The sequence below is a fragment of the Podarcis gaigeae genome (assembly GCF_964106915.1).
Source record: "Podarcis gaigeae genome assembly, chromosome: 10".
Classification (NCBI taxonomy): Eukaryota; Metazoa; Chordata; class Lepidosauria; order Squamata; family Lacertidae; genus Podarcis; species Podarcis gaigeae.
In genome coordinates this window covers 35,751,893-35,771,750 of record NC_139686.1, presented here as the reverse complement: position 1 = coordinate 35,771,750, position 19,858 = coordinate 35,751,893, and the positions used below count along the sequence as shown (strand labels likewise).

The following is a 19,858-nucleotide window of genomic DNA, read 5'->3' as shown; positions in this document are numbered from 1 at the left end:
GTTAAGGACTGACCCACTTCATGGCTGAGTGGAGATTTGAATCTGGTTTCCTTGGTGTCAGTCCAGCACTCTAACCCTGTGATGGGGACCCTCAGGCCCAGCAGCCAAAGGCAATCTTCCAGGACTCCCTGCCTGGCTTTCATGACTTTCACCAGGCCACATTCCTCACTTGTGCTACTTTGCACTCTCCTTGAATATTTTTGCCTGGCTTGAACATTCTGATAATGCTTCTTCCTTTCCTGGATAAAGAATAGAGAGGAGTGTGTGTGTGTCAACTAGCCTACTGTACAGAGATAAAATTTTATGTACATGGCTCAACTGCAATTCCTCCTCCTGTCTTTGGAGTAGAGGTCATAGAATTGCAGCGTTGGAAGGGACCACAAGGATAATCTAGTCCAGCCCCCGTAATGCAGGAATCTTTTGCCCAACATGGCGTGCAAACCCACAGCCCTGGGATTAAGAGTCTCATGCTCCACCGACTGCACTGTTTAGCCATATGTTGAAGTGTGGGGCAATGGATTGCCCCTCTTTGAATATTGTATGTGGTATTGATTAGTGTTCTTTTTAATGTAGATAAATTTTGGCATTCAATAAAGATGGATTAACACTTGAGATGAATCCTGTCAGTTTCAATTTTGTTAACAGTTTTTTGTTCATGATTTGTTGCTAAATAGGGAAAAAAACCAATCAAATCACTTGTGGTTTTTTTGTGAACGAACATGTCTTTATTCTGAAGCTTGTTAGAACTGGAGAAATAGCTGTTTCTTATTTATACATAAGAGCACTTTATAGAATCTTTAACTTGTTTGAAAAGCTTGTGGTCTCTTTTTTACCTGACGTATGCCCAAGTTGCATGTCATACAAAAGCTTCTTTAACTGCCTTAACACTAACTAAACTTACCCATTGAATTCTGAGAGCGACAATGTGACAAACTACATCTGTGTGGTGCCTTTCAAAGAACTGGGCCTTGGACTCAGTGAAGAGCAGGTGTCTGAGGAAGAAGCACACAATCTCACAGATGGCTTCAGCCTGCCAGCACTAAAGGTAATCCAGCCCTCAGGTTTAACATCGGCCTATTTTGTAACTACTTTCCACTTGTAGCAATTAAGCAAGAAAACCTGACTGAGCCTGTTAACTAACTTTAAAAAACCCACCCAGGCCAAGGCTCAAGTCAGCTGCCTGGAATATATTAAGTTAACTTACATCTTTGGGCTGGACTCGTTTGTTACCTTTCGTAAGCTTTAGTTGTGGCCTCTTGAAAGGATATTTAATTATCAGAATAAATTGCTATAGCATAGAAATTTGGGAAATCCCTGATTTACATATTTTTTATTCTTTTTAATATAATTGTTTAAAAAGAGGGCACTGGATGAGTTCCAGCAGTTATAGGCCATTGAGGTGGATCAAAAGAGTCAGACAACCAATCTCTCTGTGTCTTTCTGTTAGAGGTTTTAATAGAAATACAGTAGTTTTTTGGAAGTCAAACGGAATCCATTCCGGAATGTTCGAAAACCAAATTGCAGCTTTTTATTGGCTGTAGGAAGCTCCTACAGCCAATCAGAAGCCGCAGAAACACATTGGATGTTTGAGTTCCAAAGAACATTCACAAACCGGAACAATCACTTCCGGGTTTGCTGTGTTCGGGAGCCAAAACATCCAAGTTCCAGGGTGTTCGGGATCCAAGGTACGACTGTAGCTCTTACATAACTGAATATGTCATTCATTTAAAACATTTCTGCTCTGCCTGACTACACCCCAAGGTGGTCTCTGTGGCAGCACTCGCTTTGTGCAATGTCCTCCCCTTACAGGTGCCAACTTGGTCTTTTAGCAACTTAGTTAAAGCCTACTTGTTGGCTAAAGGTTTTAAGTGACTTATTGTGTGTCCTATCCAATTGATTTTAGGTACCTTAAATTCTATTTGTAGTCTTTTTTATATTGTTTTAGTTTTGTTGTTGTTGTTTATCTGCAATGTATATTTTCTTGTACCCTGCCCCGATATTAATATTCATGTATGGAGCATTGTAAACCTTAAAAAAAAGTTTTCGTGGTTTGGTAATCATATTGTTGAATTGCTTAAAATGTATGAAAAAGCAGGGTTATAGTAACTTTTCTGTATTTGTAGGTTTTATTTCAACTTTGGGTTGGACAAAGTTCTGAATTCTTCAGGCGGCTAATTCTTCTGCTGTCCCCCTCCAATGCATCTATCAAGACTCTGATCAGGCCAGAACATTTGCCACTTTCGACCTTTACTGATGTGACTCAGGGTCTTCATCATGCACATGCTGCCTGTTTAGAAGAGCTTAAACGGAGCTATGAATTTTATCGGTACTTTGAAACACACCATCAATCTGGTTTGGAACGTTCAGTCAAAAACGAACAAAAGTCAAGAGAACTAAATCGTCTCCACACAGCAGTACGCAGCCTACAACTCCATCTGAAGGCCTTGCTTAATGAGTAAGCTGTTCTCTGGGAGTGATTTGTCACTACACACAGGTCCGCTGTCAGAATGCTTATTATCTGAAATCTCAGTTCTCTGAACACAAAGAAGTACAGTGGTACCTCGGGTTACATACGCTTCAGGTTACATACGCTTCGGGTTATAGACTTCGCTAACCCAGAAATAGTACCTCGGCTTAACAACTTTGCTTTAGGATGAGAACAGAAATTGTGCTCTGGCGGCGTGGCAGCAGCAGGAGGCCCCATTAGCTAAAGTGATGCTTCAGGTTAAGAACAGTTTCAGGTTAAGAACGGACCTCCGGAACGAATTAAGTACTTAACCCGAGGTACCACTGTATACCCAAACCTTGCGACACAAACGGCTGATTTAGATATCGGAACAGCCAGAGTTTGCCTACTTCCTTACTTCTTTTTGTTTTGCTGATTAGCTGCAGCCATTTGGGGCAGAAACCATTGAGGGAGACAGATCAGGGAACAGAAGAGATCAGGCAAATCAGTTTTTCCTTTGTTTGACTTTTGCTGATCGGCCGTAGCAGTTTTGGGCAGAAAGCATGGAGGGAGAACCCATGGATTAGAAATGTTCCCATAGAAAATAATGGAAATCATCAGCTTGTTATGCAACTGCCTGGGAATGCATTGTGTTCCGATACCAGTACCTGTAGTTTAATTCCAGTTGTAGTTCAAGTTTTTTTAGACAATAAAGTAATATGTAATGTTGCAATCGGAAACTACTGATAAGATTTATTGAGGCAGATATTGCTGTAACTTCTTTGCCTTGTTATTCTAGCTCTTATTTAATCAAACAATCTAATTTACGTTCAGTAAAGAGGTGTGTTATACTAGCTGTACACAACTACATGTGTAATTATATACAATACTATTAAAACAACATTGAGTGTTTATTAAAAGGCTGATATTTGGAACTGGCTATATGAGAACTGCAGATTGTTGAATAATACATACAAAAAGCAAGAGACCACAACCTAACAGAGTTTTATGTTTGCTGAAGCCCATCTATTTTAATATGTTTTCATGAAAATCAGTGGGCTTCACTGTGAGCAAGTGTGCATTAATGACTTATTTGTTTTACTGAGATTACCACTAAAGGAAATGATTGTACTGTACTGATAATTTTTTAATGAGAGGGAACAGAAAACTGATTCCATTTTGGTACTATGTCTACTTGTTATTTAGGCTAGGGTTAAACTAAAAAAGAAAACATGGATGCGTGTTCTTAAACAATACCACCTTTGCTGATATGTGTCCGTCTATTCATATTAATCCTTCAGATGTGCTGTTTGAAGCAGAAACGTTTACTAGTTCCCTAATAATCTCTTCATTCACTTGCCAAAGGTTTACAATGTAAATTTATGCATAGGTAAAGGTAAAGGGACCCTGACCATTAAGTCCAGTTGTGGCCGACTCTGGGGTTGTGGCGCTCATCTCGCTTTATTGGCCGAGGGGGCCGGCGTACAGCTTCCAGGTCATGTGGCCAGCATGACTAAGCCGCTTCTGGCAAACCAGAGCAGTGCATGGAAACGCCGTTTACTTCCCGCTGGAGCGGTACCTATTTATCTACTTGCACTTTGACGTGCTTTCAAACTGGTAGGATGGCAGGAGCAGGGACCGAGGAACGGGAGCTTACCCCGCCGCGGGGATTCGAACCGCCGACCTTCTGATCGACAAGTCCTAGGCTCTGTGGTTTAACCCACAGCGCCACCTACGTCCCTATGCATGTCTACATACAACGAATTCTCACTGAGTTTAGTGGGACTTACTCCAGGATTCAGGATCCAGGATCTTTCTGAATGTCTTATTAGATGGAGATGCAGGGAATTGAACGCAGGACCTTCTACATGAAAAGTGTATGTTTTATAACATCTCTCCACAAGTGAAGTTGTTCTTATGAATTTATGGATTTCTCTCTAACCTTCATTAGAACATAGCTGCTAGACACTGTGCAATGGTTGTGGTCTTTTACTGCTGTTTCAAAGGCTTGGATTACTTGTCTAAAACTAAGTTCACCCTTTAAGCCCTGACCAGTTGCTTCTGGCACCTTGATATCATACATATGGGCTCTGCCTACATAGGTAGAACTGATAGACTGTAAGAATAAAAAAAGAGGATATAAAATCTGGAGACTTATAACTGCAGTCACATCAACTCACTGCCCACAACAGGTCCATAAAATATTTGATTTGTGTACTAATTAATTGGTTTGTTGTTGTTTTTTGTCCAGAGTAATAATTCTTGAGGATGAACTTGAGAAGTTTATTAGTTCCAAGGAAAGCCAAGAACTAACTCTGGAGGCCTACCAAGTTGTAGAAACAAAACTAAGACTTGTTCAACCGCACATTCAAGCAAGCAACAGCTGCTGGGAAGAGGCCATTTCTCAGGTGGAAAAAATGGTTCGAAGAAATCCAGAGAAAAAAGGTAAATTGTCTTCGCAAAAGCATTGAGAAATTCCAGTCACAGTAAAATAAAATCTTCAGTAGGCAGTCATATATGCAGTAAATAGTAACTCCAGTATTGCAATAGCAAAATGCCTGGGTTTGTAAGTAGGTTTTTAAAATGCATTAAAAAGGTAATGTGGATTGCACATATCTTTCTGATTTACACAAGTGAAGGGCTACATGAACTCAGACTTTGGGTGCAAATCTGGAAGGAGATACTATCTTGATTGTTCATAGCAGTAGATCTGAGCTTGCCATAAATTCATGGGATCCACTGTGTACTTTCAGCTGTGATTCATGGCTCCTAAAAATATCAACTGATGTCCCTAAGCTGTTGTTTATTATGTTTATTTTTAAAATAAAAAGTAATTAAAACTTAGGACAGTGTCTACCTGCTAATGGATTCTTCTAGCCCTTTGGGGCAGATTTAGGTAGGGAAGGGGAAATTAGCTGACAAGAGTCCAATGGGATGACATTCAAAAAAACAAAAACCCAATTCTGCTGACTCCTTCCTTCTCTGCTGCTTCTCTACTACCCCCAGGCAATCCTGAACCATCATGTGAGAACAAGCATTGCACCATGGTACCTTTGCTGCAACCATCTGTGCATATAGAGGATAAAGACCCAATCCCTGAAGAACAGGTACAAATATTATAGTCTGCAAAATTCACAAAATGTGTCAATATGTGTATGTTTATTTGATGATTGAGGGAAGTATAATAGTGTTCTGCAGTTGTATCAGGATACTTTGTTCAACAGATTAAGTAAATACATAAGCAGAGGACTTTTTCTGGAAAAACCTAATAAAAATATACATTTAAAATGTACCAAAAATTCGCTTCTCATAGAGTGGAAGCTTGAACATGATGAAAATGGTTGTCAGTTGCATCTTGTCACTTGCTATCTTTATTTGCTGCAATGTTTGTGCTGGCAAAGAAAATTTCTGCTGCTGTTATATAGGATAAGAGTCTAGTGCTAGGTATCTAGCAGGAATGAAAAACCTATAGCCTTTGCATCAATCTGTATCAGCATGGCCAGTGAACAGGAATGATAGGAGCTGTAGTCCAATAACTAATGGCAGGCCACTGATTTCTCCAACTTTAGCATTTTCTTAACATGTGACACCTTGGATGTAAGGCTATGATACTAGTGGTGAAGCATCATTTTAATATACAAAGTGTTTAAGAAAGTGGGTTACTATTGTCAACTAAACATTTCAGCCACCCTAGAGAATCTGTTGACAGCCTTTGTGTGTCTGAACTATATAAACCTGAAATACCATAACTGACCTTAATTAACATTCTTTTAAATATTGGTAGAGTTATTTCAGAATTCCCCTTGGCCTATAAACCATACTTGGGATCCAAATCTTGGAGTTTAAATAAATGGTTAGGAACCATCACTGTCTTGCAGTATTTGAGTAATTTTTAGATGCAACAAGATGTTTGTTAACTTTTTCCTCAGGAACTTGAAGCATATGTTGATGATGCAGATATAGACAGCGAGTATAAAAGAGATGACTTTTATTACTTTTCCCTGGAAGACAGAGAGAGGCAAAAACGTGAAAGAGAGGAATCCAAGAGAGTGCTGCAGGAATTAAAATCTGTGCTGGGATTTAAAGCTTCGGAGGCAGAAAGACAAAAGTGGAAGCAACTCCTGTTTAGTGATCATGGTAAGTGTTACTTTTGTTGTTAATTTAAGGAAATCTGTATGCAACTCTCTTTTCTGAATTGGTTTAGCTTTTGATGATCAGGAGTACAGTGGATGCTCGGATTGCAAACATGATCCGTGCGGGATGCACGTTTGCAACCCGCAGCGTTCGCAACCCGCGTCTGCGCACGGGCGGGTTGCAATTCTGTGCTTCTGCGCATGCAGGACTGCCGAAACCCTGAAGTAACCCGTTCTGGTACTTCCGGGTTTCGGCAGTCTGCAGCCCGAAAAAACACAACCTGAAGCGGCTGTAACCCGAGGTATGACTGTAATACCTTACAGCTCCCAAGGTCCTAAAGTACTATACATTACAATCACAAATTATACATATTTAACTTGAGCTATTTCAACCTTGTGCAGTTGAAGGCTGCTCATTGAAATTGCACAAATGCAAGGCCCATTCAGCGTGTGGGCTCTGGGATGCTGTTTCTCAAGTTCTTGTGGGGCCATCCAAGGATAGGCTTGATGCATTGGGTGAGAGTTTCTCTAGACTCACAGAATTGTCAAGAGTATTCATAATTTGTTCTCTTGAAGGATCCTTACAGATTTTCCTTCTAGATCAGAGGTGGGGAATTTATCAGTGTGAGGGCCACATTCCCTTCTGAAGGCATCCAGAAGCAAACATGGGCAGAGCATGTTTTGCATTTATTCAGTAGCAACCAGTGGGAAGCAATGTAACAGCTCCAGTGTATGGGTGGTGAAATTACTATATATTTTTTTAATTTTCCATTTTGTTTTATAGTTATTCTATCCCTCTTAACGTTTGAGAGGGCATATATACCTGTTACCTTATGTGTTCAGCATCCTCTGTAGTAAATGAAATTCATATTTTTTCACTGAGAGCAATACATCCTTTAAAACTTACAGTGAAGTTATTTTGAATACTCATTCCATATTTCTCCCTCTTTCAAGCTGCAATGAAACCCTTGCCTGGTACAGAGCAAGAGGAACCCATAAATGTTTTGGGATTGCCGAAGAATTCGGAATCAGGCAAGCAGGTGTGCAGCAGAGATGACAGCTTGGAAGAAGCAGTCTCTGACTTCAAAACACAAGCTACTGATGGTGAGAAAGATAGGGTAGAGTACCTTTCTGATGAATCTGGTAAGAACAAAAACGACATTGCTGCAAATGGTGACTCACCAGAAGTTGAAAAAAGAACATGTTACCAATGCAATGGAGAAGGTGAAGAATCTGAGTCAGCTGGTGTGGACAGAGCTGATGTGTCGCAGCCACCTGAGAGAGATGAGTTACAGTCCTCCATCAAACAAAGACTGGCTGAGCTTCATATATCAGCAGATTTGAATTTCACATCAGGACTCGCAGCACAGGTTGCTGCCAGGTCACTGACATTTACATCCATGCAAGAGCAAACATTTGGCGATGAAGAGGAAGAGGAGGAAGAGATACAGGAGAAGGAAGACTTTTTTGAAAAACACAAAGGTGAAGTAAATGACTGCAAAAATGAAGAATCATAGAGCCCACCTAAAGTTTGCCTTGCTATTTGGACACAATGGAAGGCTAGTGGGATTAACAACAGCAGCACATGCAAAGATTCAGCATTGATAATATTGGATGTTGAAGAGAAGATAACCATTAAAAATCATGACTTCAATTGGACTTTACTAGTCTTTTGAAATATATCCATGTGCAAATATCAACTAGACTCCAAGTGTATAGTATGGTTCTTACAGGTACCACGAATGACTGGCATTTCTTTTAATATTTTATCTTTATTTATTTATATTATTAGGCATTTTTTCCAAAAATGAAAAAGCAAATGGTCTAATTGTCATTTCCTTATTGCTTATTATAATGTTGACATTAATTATGCAACTACTTGAAATGGTTCTTTAACAAGAACTTAACTCCATGTGGGTTTTTCTGCCCACTTTGCGCCCTCTCCTTTCTGCATTAGATCACTTAATGACCTGCATATTTGTTGAGCTGTTGGTTCATCAGGGCCACAGCCTAAGATGTGGACTGTTTTGTTTAATGAAAGCCATAGCTTGTGTATCCTGGGATGCTAACCTAAAATAATAATAAGTTATTAGCAAAGGGTTACAAAGCAAAACGAAAACCCAGCACAATCTTCTATATTTTAACTTCTGGACTATGGAGAATAATTTGACTGTTTCACGTTTTTGCAGTGATTTTTCCATATTGCAAACACTCCCAAGTTGTCACATGTGACCCCCCCCCCTCTTTTGCAGATAAGGGAAATTAAACAGATTCTGATCAGGTCTTCTCCCCTGTTTCTTTCCATCTGTTACCTTGTGTAGATAAAAACAACTTTACTTCTGCAACAGAGACTAACTGAGACTTGCTGTCCTTTGATTTTAGTTTCTACTTTGTTTTCCATTGGGTCACATTCTCTAAAATGCTCCATCCAAAGGTAACTCAGATTCTCGTTTTATTGGTTTCATGTTCAGTCTGATCTACAAGTGTTTTCATGCATTTCACTTCCACCACCATTAGAGTAACTGCTTCAGCTGATTTTCCCTACTGTGGAAGGTGGTGGCAGCAGCTGTTGACTTCCACACAAAGAATAAAGCCACAATAACTGTATTACTATTATTAATTGAATTTATATAGCGCCCTATACCCTAAGGTCTCAGGTCGGTTCACAGAACAATGTGAAATGATGGAGGGTATGCCTTGCTATTACGTTGTAGCAGCAATATGGTTGGCAGATTCCCAGATTGGATCAAAACCCTAAGAATGCTCTGTGTTCTGCAAGTTTTACAAGTATGTTTGCAACATCAAGTATAAAGCAAGGAATTCAACATCACGGTACAGTGGTGCCCCGCAAGACGAACGCCTCGCAAGACGGAAAACCCGCTAGACGAAAGGGTTTTCCGCTTTGGAGGTGCTTCGCAAAACGAATTTCCCTATGGTCTTGCTTCGCAAGACGAAAATGTATTGCGAGTTCCTGCGGGGTTTTTTCCCTTTCCCCCCCCTTTTCCTAAGCCTCTAAGCCGCTTATCAGCTGATCCGCTGATAAGCTGCTAAACCACTAATAGCGCTAATCCGCTAAGCTGTCAATGGTCTTGCTTCGCAAGACGAAAAAAACGCTATACGAAGAGCCTCATGGAACGGAATAATTTCGTCTTGCGAGGCAGCACTGCATTATGGTCACTTTGTTAGCACAAGCCATTCTGCTTGCCTCATGGAACAATCTACCCTCTCCTCCCCCTAATGCGCTGTTCCAGAGGGAGTCTCCCGACCACCCAGAACTATTGGGGGACACAGGATGAGGGTGGAGGAAGCTGTATTGTGCTAGCCAGACTTCTGCTGGCTTCCACCAGTGCAACGCTTTAGTGGAATCTGGGCCAAAGTGCATTGCTTTGTTCAGTAGTGGAGTCAAATAAATGTAACAATTCTGTTATCACAAATATGATTTCTTTCTAGTCTGGGCACTAGAAAAATTACAGCAGCCTGAATTTACTATAACATTTTAACGTAATTATTTGTTTAAAAAAATATTTCACTCAGCAGCCCAAAAGACAGAAATATGTTCAGTTTCCTCCCAAAAGTCCCATTATTCATTTCAGACTTTAAGAAAAAAACCAAAAAAAAACCTCCATCCATCTCACACATGTTTTTCCAAGGTTCTTCTTTTCCTACTTCATGTCCATACTTGGGCTTTTTCTTCTTCTTGGATCTGGCTTCATTTGTTGAGTTGTTCCTGAGTGCAGGTGGCTCCTTTGTATAAGCTGAATAGCACAAATTCATGGGTACTTGCTCTCCTGGTATATTTCAAAATAAAGTACCAAGCAAAATGTGTAAATATTCAACAACAATCTATATAAGAGTTCAAACACAGTCTGTGACCCAGATGGGCATGTGTAGGCACAGTGGAATTTTCTGAGAACTTTAAAGAAATGGCCCTGAAGGCCCCAAACACTTGAAACACTATGAACTCTATCCTTGGCTTGAGATTTTCTTTCTAGTGGGGGCAAAGCAACAGCCTTAAAAAAACATATTGGCCATTATTTAAGATTCTCATGTAAGACATTCTTTTGCAAATCATTAGCTTGAACTCTTCCATAATTCCTGTGATTTGTGTTACCTCAAAAAGACAAAACATCCAAACCCCAAAGTGCTCATGAACTGAAACCAATAATTTTCTAATCTGAGCATGTGGAATTTAAGACAAAATAATTATTTTTCCATACCTGTCAGTGGCATAGCAAATACAGCTAGAAATATTGTGTGAAATCCTTGCTTGAGTATGTTCAGGGTAACTCTGCAGGCTGTTTTCAAGAGAACTGGAATACAAAAAGCAAATTAAAGTACTGGAGTTACAAGAGAAATCAGGGTACACTTCAGTACACTTTGATTACTATGTATTTTATAATGTTAGAGTATCAGAACACAGTGGACTTTTTCCCCCCTATACTCAATCACAAGCTTAGTCCAAAGTTTCCATTGCTTACTAATTCTTCACTTGAAACCTAGTCATATAATAAAAAAACCTAGTTGTATAAGTTAAACCCAGAGGTGAGTACATCAGATCACCTATTTTTAATTTGAATTCCTAACAGGTAACATGTCTCCCTCTCTGTTCTCGTTAAGGACTCTCACAATTCTTTCAAGGTTTTTTAAGAATACATTTTAGATCTTTCACACTGAAATCTTACACACTCTTACCTAGGTGTCACCCCCAGAGTGTAGGACTTATTTCTGAATTAACAGTGCAATCCTGTATGTGCATGTTGCTCAGTTCACTAAGGTCTTCCTAGGACTTTCTGGTTTCCCTTTTAACAGCAGTCCTGAATTCAATGAGTGTGTGTGTAGGTTTGCTTTTGGGCCCTGGGCATTAATTTATTTTGCTGACCATTTTAACTTCTCTCATATTTTAGTCTTGTTCACTGACAGACATACTTTGAATTAATGGAAATAAAAAGGTGTTCAAAATACTTAATGTAAGTGAAGTGCTTTGAGCACTTAGTTATCTCAGAAATCTTTACAACAGCACTGAAGAGGAGGCTTGTGTGATGTCACGGTGTGATGTCACTTGTGTGATGTCACAGGGGAGTGGTGGGAGGCACCAGCTAGGTAATTCCCAAGGGAACCCCCAGGGGAAGAAGACTCAGAGCCAGGGGACTGGTGGTGGGATGACAATTGAGTGGTAAGAGGAAGAAGAGGGAGCAGACTGGGAGTAGAAAGGTGTCAGAAGCAGAAGAGGTAACAACAGGGTGAGCAGGAAGATGCTTTGGCAGAGAGCAGTTCAGACTCTGAGGCTGGAGAGGAGGTTGGCCAAGAGGCAGAGTTGAGACAGACTGCTGAAGAGCCTAGGGGGTCTTCCCATCCTGCTGTGACCAGCTCCTCCCCCCATCTCCTAGAAAACTCAGAGAAATGAGCAGAGCAGAGATGTATGCAGATGCAGTTTGTAACTGGGAAAGATCCTGGAAAGGAGGAGCCTTAGAGAGCAATGGAAAGGCAGGGGCCTTCAGTCCTTGCAACTGCCGCAATGGGGGCAGGACCTACTGGGAAGAGTTGCTGTTTTGGTTTCTTTGAATAAAGAGTTAACTTCACTAACATTGTTGTTTTTATTGCCTGACTCTGGCTCCTGACATGCGATTATACTTGAATTACTGATTAGGGCTGGGGTGGGGGATAAACCACATGTGGAGCTGACAATTTGTTTTACTTTTAAACTAGTGCAAACCACTTTATAAGTGCTTACGTTTTGCTTTAAAGTTTACCATAACCAAAATAAGTATTAGAACATTGAGTGAAATTAAACATCCTATTACAAATATTCCATCTGTGCAAGCATTGCAGTTTTCCAGATGGAACAATAATTCCTCCCCTCCCATGTGCTGTTTTGAGGGTACTCCACCTCACCCCAGAGCCAGTTATGGGGGGGCATGCAGGGGGAAAGGATCTGGTAAGTGAATCTCGCCCTTTGTTTCTGATACTAAATTAGTTGAATTAAATTCACACTTTCACTGAATCATTTGCAATATTCAGTGTGGCTGTGAAGCCCAGAAAGGGTATTTTAAGATAAGCAATCCAAAGGTTTTCACTTTCTCTTGAATGTTGTTCCATATCTTTGGTGTCTTTTACTCCTCTTAATCAACCATTACTTGACATATCATGGTTCATACTTAGATTCGTTCCTTCTTCTCTAGAATCCAAAACTCATTGTCTGTGTTTTTAAAAAACCCTACTCTTCATCGTGCAAATACAGTTTGCAGTAAAATAGAAGGTGAGAGGGGCAAATATCTGCTTCATCAGCACTGCAGTTTTTGTCTATTTATATAAATGGTTGCTTATAACTTGACTTTCTACTGAAGATGAATTTCTTGCTAAATGCTATTGGCAACAGCTAGTTGTGCAATGCACAGTGCTGGCTCACTGTTCAGGCACTTCACTAATGAATGTGGGTCGGTCCCGCCTTTATACCTGCTGACTGAAGTAAGGCACAGTATGTATTATTTTTCCTCATGCAGTAGCTCTGTGGGAAACTCTTAATGATTCGGATAAGATCTTAATGACTCTGCAGCAGTCCAACACAACCTCTGCAGAGAGAGCTTCTTGTCACACCAAATGAAAAAGTTGCTAGCCAGAGACCATATGAGATTAATCAGTAGAGGGATGCAGGCAGCACTTGAGGAGGCTGAAAGAGAATACTGGACACAAAAAGGCCTATAAAGGAAGGCTTCATTCTGGATAAATCCCAGTCACCCTTTGCATGCCTTTAAAACAGGGATAGGTGAAGTGTGGCCCCAGATATTGCTGACCATTGGCGATAATGGGAGTTGTAGTCCAACAACATTTGGAGGGCCACAGGTTAGTGTGGCGGAGAGGCCAAGTTGGTAGCTTTTCTCCTAAGCTCTGTATTGCAGGCTGTGTACACTTCGGCAGATTAATGGCGGCTTTAAAATGCCATCCAAGTTTCTGAAAAGTTGTCTGTACATAGTCTCAGACTCTGTCCTTGCCATTGTGGCAGCCTGTGATCACAGTGGGAAAGTCAATTCCCTCTGCGACTTTACCTTAAGGTTAAGCCTGTACATTCAGCTGAGAGATTTCACATCAATATATGAGGTGATGTCCCATCTCTACCTCACTGCTGCTGCTGCTTTGGAATGGAATTCATTTATACAGAGAGGGAACTTGGTTTTTCAGCCAGAAAGCAGAAAAGAGATGCTGCAACTGAGGCGAACTGTTTTCAGGAAGTGAATTTATATTGTGCTGAGATTGACAGTTGATTAGTTATGTGATATAAGTTTCCTAGAACTAAAGGTCTGTTTTTTTCAAGTTCTTCTAATCATTTATATTAGCTTAATTTGATGCTGATAAGCTTGTTTGTTAAAGAAGCCCTTTCCAGATTTCTGCTGCCTTTGTTTTGAATATTTGTTTGATACTCTATCAAAGTGTATACAGACAAATGCAAGTATTTCATGAGAAAGAGCAACACTACCGGCTGGATTGTCATTCTTTCCTGTGTAAGGAATCATACCTGTTTCCTAAACTAACAAGAATGTACATAGGAGATTGTAACTTTTGAATAAGTACTTTATGTAATAAAACATTATTTCCTGTTTCTGAACTTCTCTATTAATTCTTCTGATGCTTGACTTATATAAACTGTACTTTTATATAACTTTCTGAATTTCTCCTTTCTCTCATTAAAAGCTATACTGCCCTCCTCATCCACTCTCTCTGCTGTGTTGCTTTGTCACAACAATTCTTCAAATAATTTGCTGGTTTAGCCCCATAGACAAGGTTAGATGGGAACATGGATGGAGCTGAGCTTCGGGCAATGGCCATCCACACCGTGTAAGCAGGGTGCAAGGTCATTTAAGAAAAAGTTGAATTAATACAGGGCTAAGACGCAGGGCTAAGTTTTACCCATTTGTTTGGCAATGATTTTGGGGGTTAGCTTGCCTGACTAGGAGCATCTCACCTGACAGCACATGGAAGATCTCAAGAATATTACATAGCACATTAAAACTAAAGTAGCCTTTAAAACCGTGTGCCCTTTTTAAATTTAATTGGTGTGCTGTATTTTAGCTCCACACACACACACCAATTAAACAACTACTGTGGATTTTTAACCTATTAATTAAAACTTTGAATCCTAACATCAGAAAGAAACCGAAACAACTTCAAACTTCCACCACTCTGTGAAAGTGTCATAATATGATCTACCAAATTATCTATTATGATGGGATGCAACAAACCACATTTAAAGCTATGTATCACAGGTATGTCTACACAGAGTAAAATACCTCAGTCTATAATCAGGGGGTAAGTAGTAGCCCCTGTTGTAATTGTTCCTTGTCAGGGCAATCTGCTTTTGAAGATCTTTCACTGATTTGCTGTATCCATTGAAAATGTAGTTGGCAAAGAGCAGCTTTCCTCGAATGTACATCTGTCAAAAAATACATAAAACATCAGCCTGTGAGTAGAATGCAAAAGCTGCCTTTGAGGAGACATACAGGAGAATGGGATGCGGTTTTGTCTGGAGCCACATTACCAATTTTAAATTCATTAGCAGGCCATATCACACCATCATGAGTCATCCTGCTCACCTGCTGAACTGACTGCCCAGAACTAAGTACAATATCACAGCTTTCCCCAGCACTGGAGAGACCCAGCACCTTCTAAACCTTGACTAGGGTGCCTCCACCGCTGGCATTCTTCTGTATTGTAGTATGAACTAATGTTTAGTTTGTCACCAGCAAGACATCGTTAACCTTTTTAGATCAACTGTTTTCAGCTAGGCGTTTGCCATCTTGCTCCTGGGGTAGTTCATTTTGTTTAGTGGCAGGCCAGTAATCCAGCTCATTAAGATTTGCTGTTTTTAGCCAATTGTATGTTTCATGCTCCAGGCTAGGCAGGTTTCTCAGCCAGCTTGCAGAAAGAGACACCACCTGCTTCAGGTTTGTAACCCATTTGTCTGAGTACAGGTGCTGGGGCTTGCTTCTGAGTAGATATGCACAGGATTGTCAGTTGTGGGGCAGTCTGGGCAGATTCAGGTCTCTCAAACAAAGGAGTCCTGAAAACTTTTGATGTTGCCCTCTAGAGAGTGTTTTAATCGAAATGTAAAAGTTGAGGAAACTGAAACAGGTACCTTGAATAATGTTTGGGTTGATCACTTCTATGGGATAGTTTCAAGGATTTCTTTTATCCTAATGTAACACAGTTTGGGGAGAATGTTTCCTTACCTGCATAAAAAGAGGCAGCCAAGCATTCTAGAAGAAGGGTCATAGCTCAGTGGCAGAGTGCATATTTTGCAAGCAAAAAGCCCGAGGGCCAGTCCCTGGTATCTTCAGTTCGGTTGGGACAGCCCCCTGTCTGGAAGCCTGGAGAGCTCCTGCCAGAATACTGAGCCAGGTGCATCAGTGGTCTGACTCTGTAAAGGCAGCTTCCTATATTCTCAACTAACACCAAGAGAAACAATTGGCCTACTTTGACAGTTGATTGGGAAAAAGCAATCAAGTGCAAAAGGTCATTCTTATAGGCCTTTCGTCAGTTAAGGTAATTGATTCAGGTAAGCCAAACTTGAAGAGACTGCACAAACCGGAAGACAGATAACACTATATTTCTGCTCTTTCATGACACATTTTATTCACAACCATCAAAGATTATTATAAAAAATAACACTTGCTAACCTTAGTATTTGTCAGTTTGTAAAGGCTAAGCTATATTCATTATACAAAATTATTTGCATGCTTACTTGGGAACAAGCTCCAGCAGATAGGCTAGGATTCTATAAATTTAGCTTCGGCTCTGCAGCTTGTGACAACTGTTTTCACATAATTTATTTATTTTTTTAACTCGTGCTCCCCAGTTTGCACAAACATTCATGATAACCCTGGAAAACCATATATTTTATGAGACCTTCTTCCTCACTGGGTTGAAATTGAGGAGGAGTCAACAGTAGTGGTTCAGAAACTGAAGTAGTTTGCAAATAGGAAGTAGCTGCAACAGATTAAAATGGAAGGGAAATCTCGTTTTATAGATTAGTAAATCTAGATGTGGGTGGACAGGGGCCCTCTGCTGGACAAACTTAGAAGTTACAGTTGCTTAGAGGTGACTACAAAGAGATATTTTGCTTCCTTCCTTCCTTGCTTGCTTGCTTGCTTGCTTACTTGCTTCCTGGACAGGAATCCAAGATGCTAGCATGTAAAAATACCCTTCAGGTGAGTCCAATGCACTCATTTATTTATTTGCTTCTGGAAGAGCAGGTATACACTACTTACTGGATATAGGCATACAATGCCCAATGGAATAAGTGCTCATTAGTAACCAGGGAGAGAGTCATGAAGAAGAGGTCCAGTTACCCCAGTAAGAATAAACCTTACTCTCAGTCCTGGGAAGTATTTGTCCTGCATTCATTGTAACAGAGTACAGTGGTACCTCGGGTTAAGTACTTAGTTCATTTCGGAGGTCCATTCTTAACCTGAAACTGTTCTTAACCTGAAGCACCACTTTAGCTAATGGGGCCCCCCGCTGCCGCCACACTATTTCTGTTCTCATCCTGAAGCAAAGTTCTTAACCCAAGGTACTATTTCTGGGTTAGTGGAGTCTATAACCTGAAGCGTATGTAACCTGAAGCCTATGTAACCCGAGGTACCACTGTATTTTAAACATGTCCCTTGCATTGGGAAGGGATCATGCCAGCTATTTCGTTCTTGCTTCTGTTAGGCTCCACATTCAGAAAATAAGGTGGAGGAGTCACCTTTCTAGAGTTCATATCATTTGCTGAGAACACATTATAGGCCTATTCACTATAATGCTTCCATCTTTCCCCCTTTACCCAACTATCTAAAACAGTGAGAGAATAGAGATATTTTCCTTAATTCTCAGATCAGAAACATGAGCAGTTGTTCTTACCAGACCCCTTTGAGGGAGAAACTGGAATTTTATGTCTTTTTCCAGTCAGTGCCGTATCTTTCACTATTCTGCAGAACGAAACCAATCATCCTTATGTTCCAATTATTGTGATGGCACTGATCCCAATGGACAAGAGGAAGATGTCAGTATTGTCTTTGTTCTACATCGCCATTTGCTATGGAATGGGGAATAGACTGTCTTGAACGAAGAACACAAGAAGTAGACTCCAGCCATAGGATCTGGAAGCCATTTGCTCGGTATGAGTTGAAATGACCTAGATGTGTGACAGGAAGGTTATAACCTACCAAAAACATGCCAGGAGCAATATTATGCCTTTTCACCAGTAGTGATCCACAGTGGCCTGTAAATTCATCTGCAGACCCAATATCGTATTTGAGCAGGCGAAAAGAGTCCAGACGACCCTACAAAAACAAAGACAGCATCATTATAAGACTAGTTCAACAATAGCAATAATAAATCTTATTCTACCAGATGTCAGAGCACAATGTTCCCATTGAACAAGTCAGCATTAAAGGAATTGAATTATTCAGCTATTTACTGCTCACATTGGCAAGTGGCCCAAATACATTTAACTTAGTGATGGACATGCCTAATTGTCAGAATGTCCCTCTGATGTACTCCCACCTTACCAAAAAAAGGGGGGCACTACTGTTAATTTAAATCTAGTGTGTATAGGGAAACAGCAACAGCATTCATGTTCAGAAAAAGCTCACCCATCTTAGGGCTGTCATATTTTGAAGAGCAAAAAAGAGGACACATTTGCCAACTTCTACTTTTAACTATGGATCGCTATAACGACTCATTTTAGAAAAAGAGGACGTGTTCTGGAAAAAGAGGTCATATGACAACCCTAGACTTATACCCCATCCACAAATGATATAAAAGGACGTTTTGTGGCATTAAACTCCTATGTCAACTACCCAATTTCTCTGTACTTGTAAGAAGTCAAAAATATAAAATAAAGCAATTTTTCACACCAAGATGTTATTCAAAATCTTCTTGCTTTTACATCAGTCATCGGCCCAGTTCAAATGCAACACTAAGTTATACCATGGCTAAGTGTGAACAGGCAAGCATGTAGGCACTCACAGGAAAATATCCCCCCCCCCCCCATTCCTGCCATGCTACCGGGACCTAAACCATGGTTTCACTTAGCTTTACATCCAAATTTGGGCTCATGGTTTGTCTGGGGAACAAACCAAGAACAAACGTTGGTTACAGCTCATGGTTTGTTTGGAGCAAGACAAACCATAAACCTAGGTTTGGATGTAACACTAAGCCACCCACTGTTTAGCTCTGGCTAGCATGCCAGCAGGACAGTGAGGCACCAGCAATATTTGTGTGTTCATGCTTAGCCATAGCTTGGCTGAGTGTTAACGGGTGAACCAGGTCACTGATGCGATTGAGACAACACCCGAGAGCCCTACCTGTGTACATGGCATGCTCCTGTTCTTGTTCTTTCTCTCATAGAGCTGTTCTAGGTGCTTGTCTGTTTTGGGGTCGTAATCTGCTGCTCTCAATGAAGTAGTCACACAGACCACAGTGATCTGCTCTGCGGAAGACATCTGGTTGTTAATAATGTGATCATATTCCAGGTCTGTAACATATGGAATCTGATGGTTGCTGCATCTGCATATCCTCACTTCATCTCCCAGCATCGTTCTTCGAAGGACTACAGGGCAGGCACTGTGTGATGCAGTGCATGCCTTTTCACTGTCATGAGAAAGCAGTGGTAAAAGGAGTGTAAGTTGGAGTGTGAATGAACTGAAGTAACAAAATTTTAACCAGCTTACACTTACTTGATCTACCTAACAAAGTATCTCTGTTTCCCAGGTAATTCAAAAGGCTGCTGCAAAATTATATCTCTGCCTGAAATTGTTTTTATCATCATGATGCTGTTTCTCTACAACTTCTTAATGTGCCTTTTGGGATCAGCTATTTCCTTGAGGGCAATCCAACATTTTGTCACAAACCATAGTTCCTCTGTTTAGTTATTCATTTAATTAACATTGCAAAGGGGCTTACAATATTTTGCTCTTCACCTCAGTCCCTGACCCACCAGAAATCATTGACCAGTGTGACCAAGGCAGTTTCAGTCCCACGATGAGGCCTAAATCCCGACTGGAAGGGACCTAAATGGTCCGCATCCTCCAGTTATGCCTGGAGTTGTTCAGCGACCACCCGCTCAATCACCTTGCCCACACTTCTTTTCTCCTTGCATTGCTCTACAAATAAACCCAGAGTCCTGACTTTAGCTGAAATCCATGGTTTTCTAAAGGTATAACTGTGTCCACAGCACTTGGATGCTCTTTCTGATCCTCCAGAGCAGAAGAACTAGCCAAACTCGTATAAAGAAAACTCTAGC

The 19,858-nt window shown here is 40.6% G+C and overlaps 2 protein-coding genes across 9 annotated transcripts in view; one reads left to right on the top strand and one right to left on the bottom strand.

Annotated features, from left to right (window-relative positions):
- Positions 1–14,179, top strand: part of VEZT (vezatin, adherens junctions transmembrane protein) — a 35,023-nt gene extending 20,844 nt beyond the window's left edge. For 2 of the 5 annotated variants that reach the window (XM_083698613.1, XM_083698611.1), the window contains exons 7-13: positions 898–1,045; positions 2,124–2,455; positions 4,698–4,891; positions 5,453–5,553; positions 6,376–6,583; positions 7,534–9,411; positions 9,741–14,179. In XM_083698613.1, coding sequence (XP_083554739.1) covers positions 898–1,045; positions 2,124–2,455; positions 4,698–4,891; positions 5,453–5,553; positions 6,376–6,583; positions 7,534–8,096 — 1,546 coding nt within the window. In that variant the 3' untranslated portion in view covers positions 8,097–9,411; positions 9,741–14,179. Of the gene's footprint in view, positions 1–897; positions 1,046–2,123; positions 2,456–4,697; positions 4,892–5,452; positions 5,554–6,375; positions 6,584–7,533; positions 9,412–9,740 lie in introns of those variants that run through there. The other 3 variants (XM_083698614.1, XM_083698615.1, XM_083698612.1) reach the window with 2 other exon arrangements.
- LOC310825282 (uncharacterized protein) overlaps positions 10,062–19,858 on the bottom strand; it is a 31,262-nt gene continuing 21,465 nt past the window's right edge. For all 4 annotated transcript variants that reach the window (XM_083698605.1, XM_083698606.1, XM_083698607.1 and 1 more), the window contains 5 exons: positions 18,921–19,206; positions 17,778–17,894; positions 14,862–15,004; positions 10,797–10,889; positions 10,062–10,367 (listed from right to left, as the gene is read on the bottom strand). In XM_083698605.1, the coding sequence (XP_083554731.1) occupies positions 10,289–10,367; positions 10,797–10,889; positions 14,862–15,004; positions 17,778–17,894; positions 18,921–19,206 (718 nt within the window). In that variant the 3' untranslated portion in view covers positions 10,062–10,288. The remainder of the gene's footprint in view (positions 10,368–10,796; positions 10,890–14,861; positions 15,005–17,777; positions 17,895–18,920; positions 19,207–19,858) is intronic.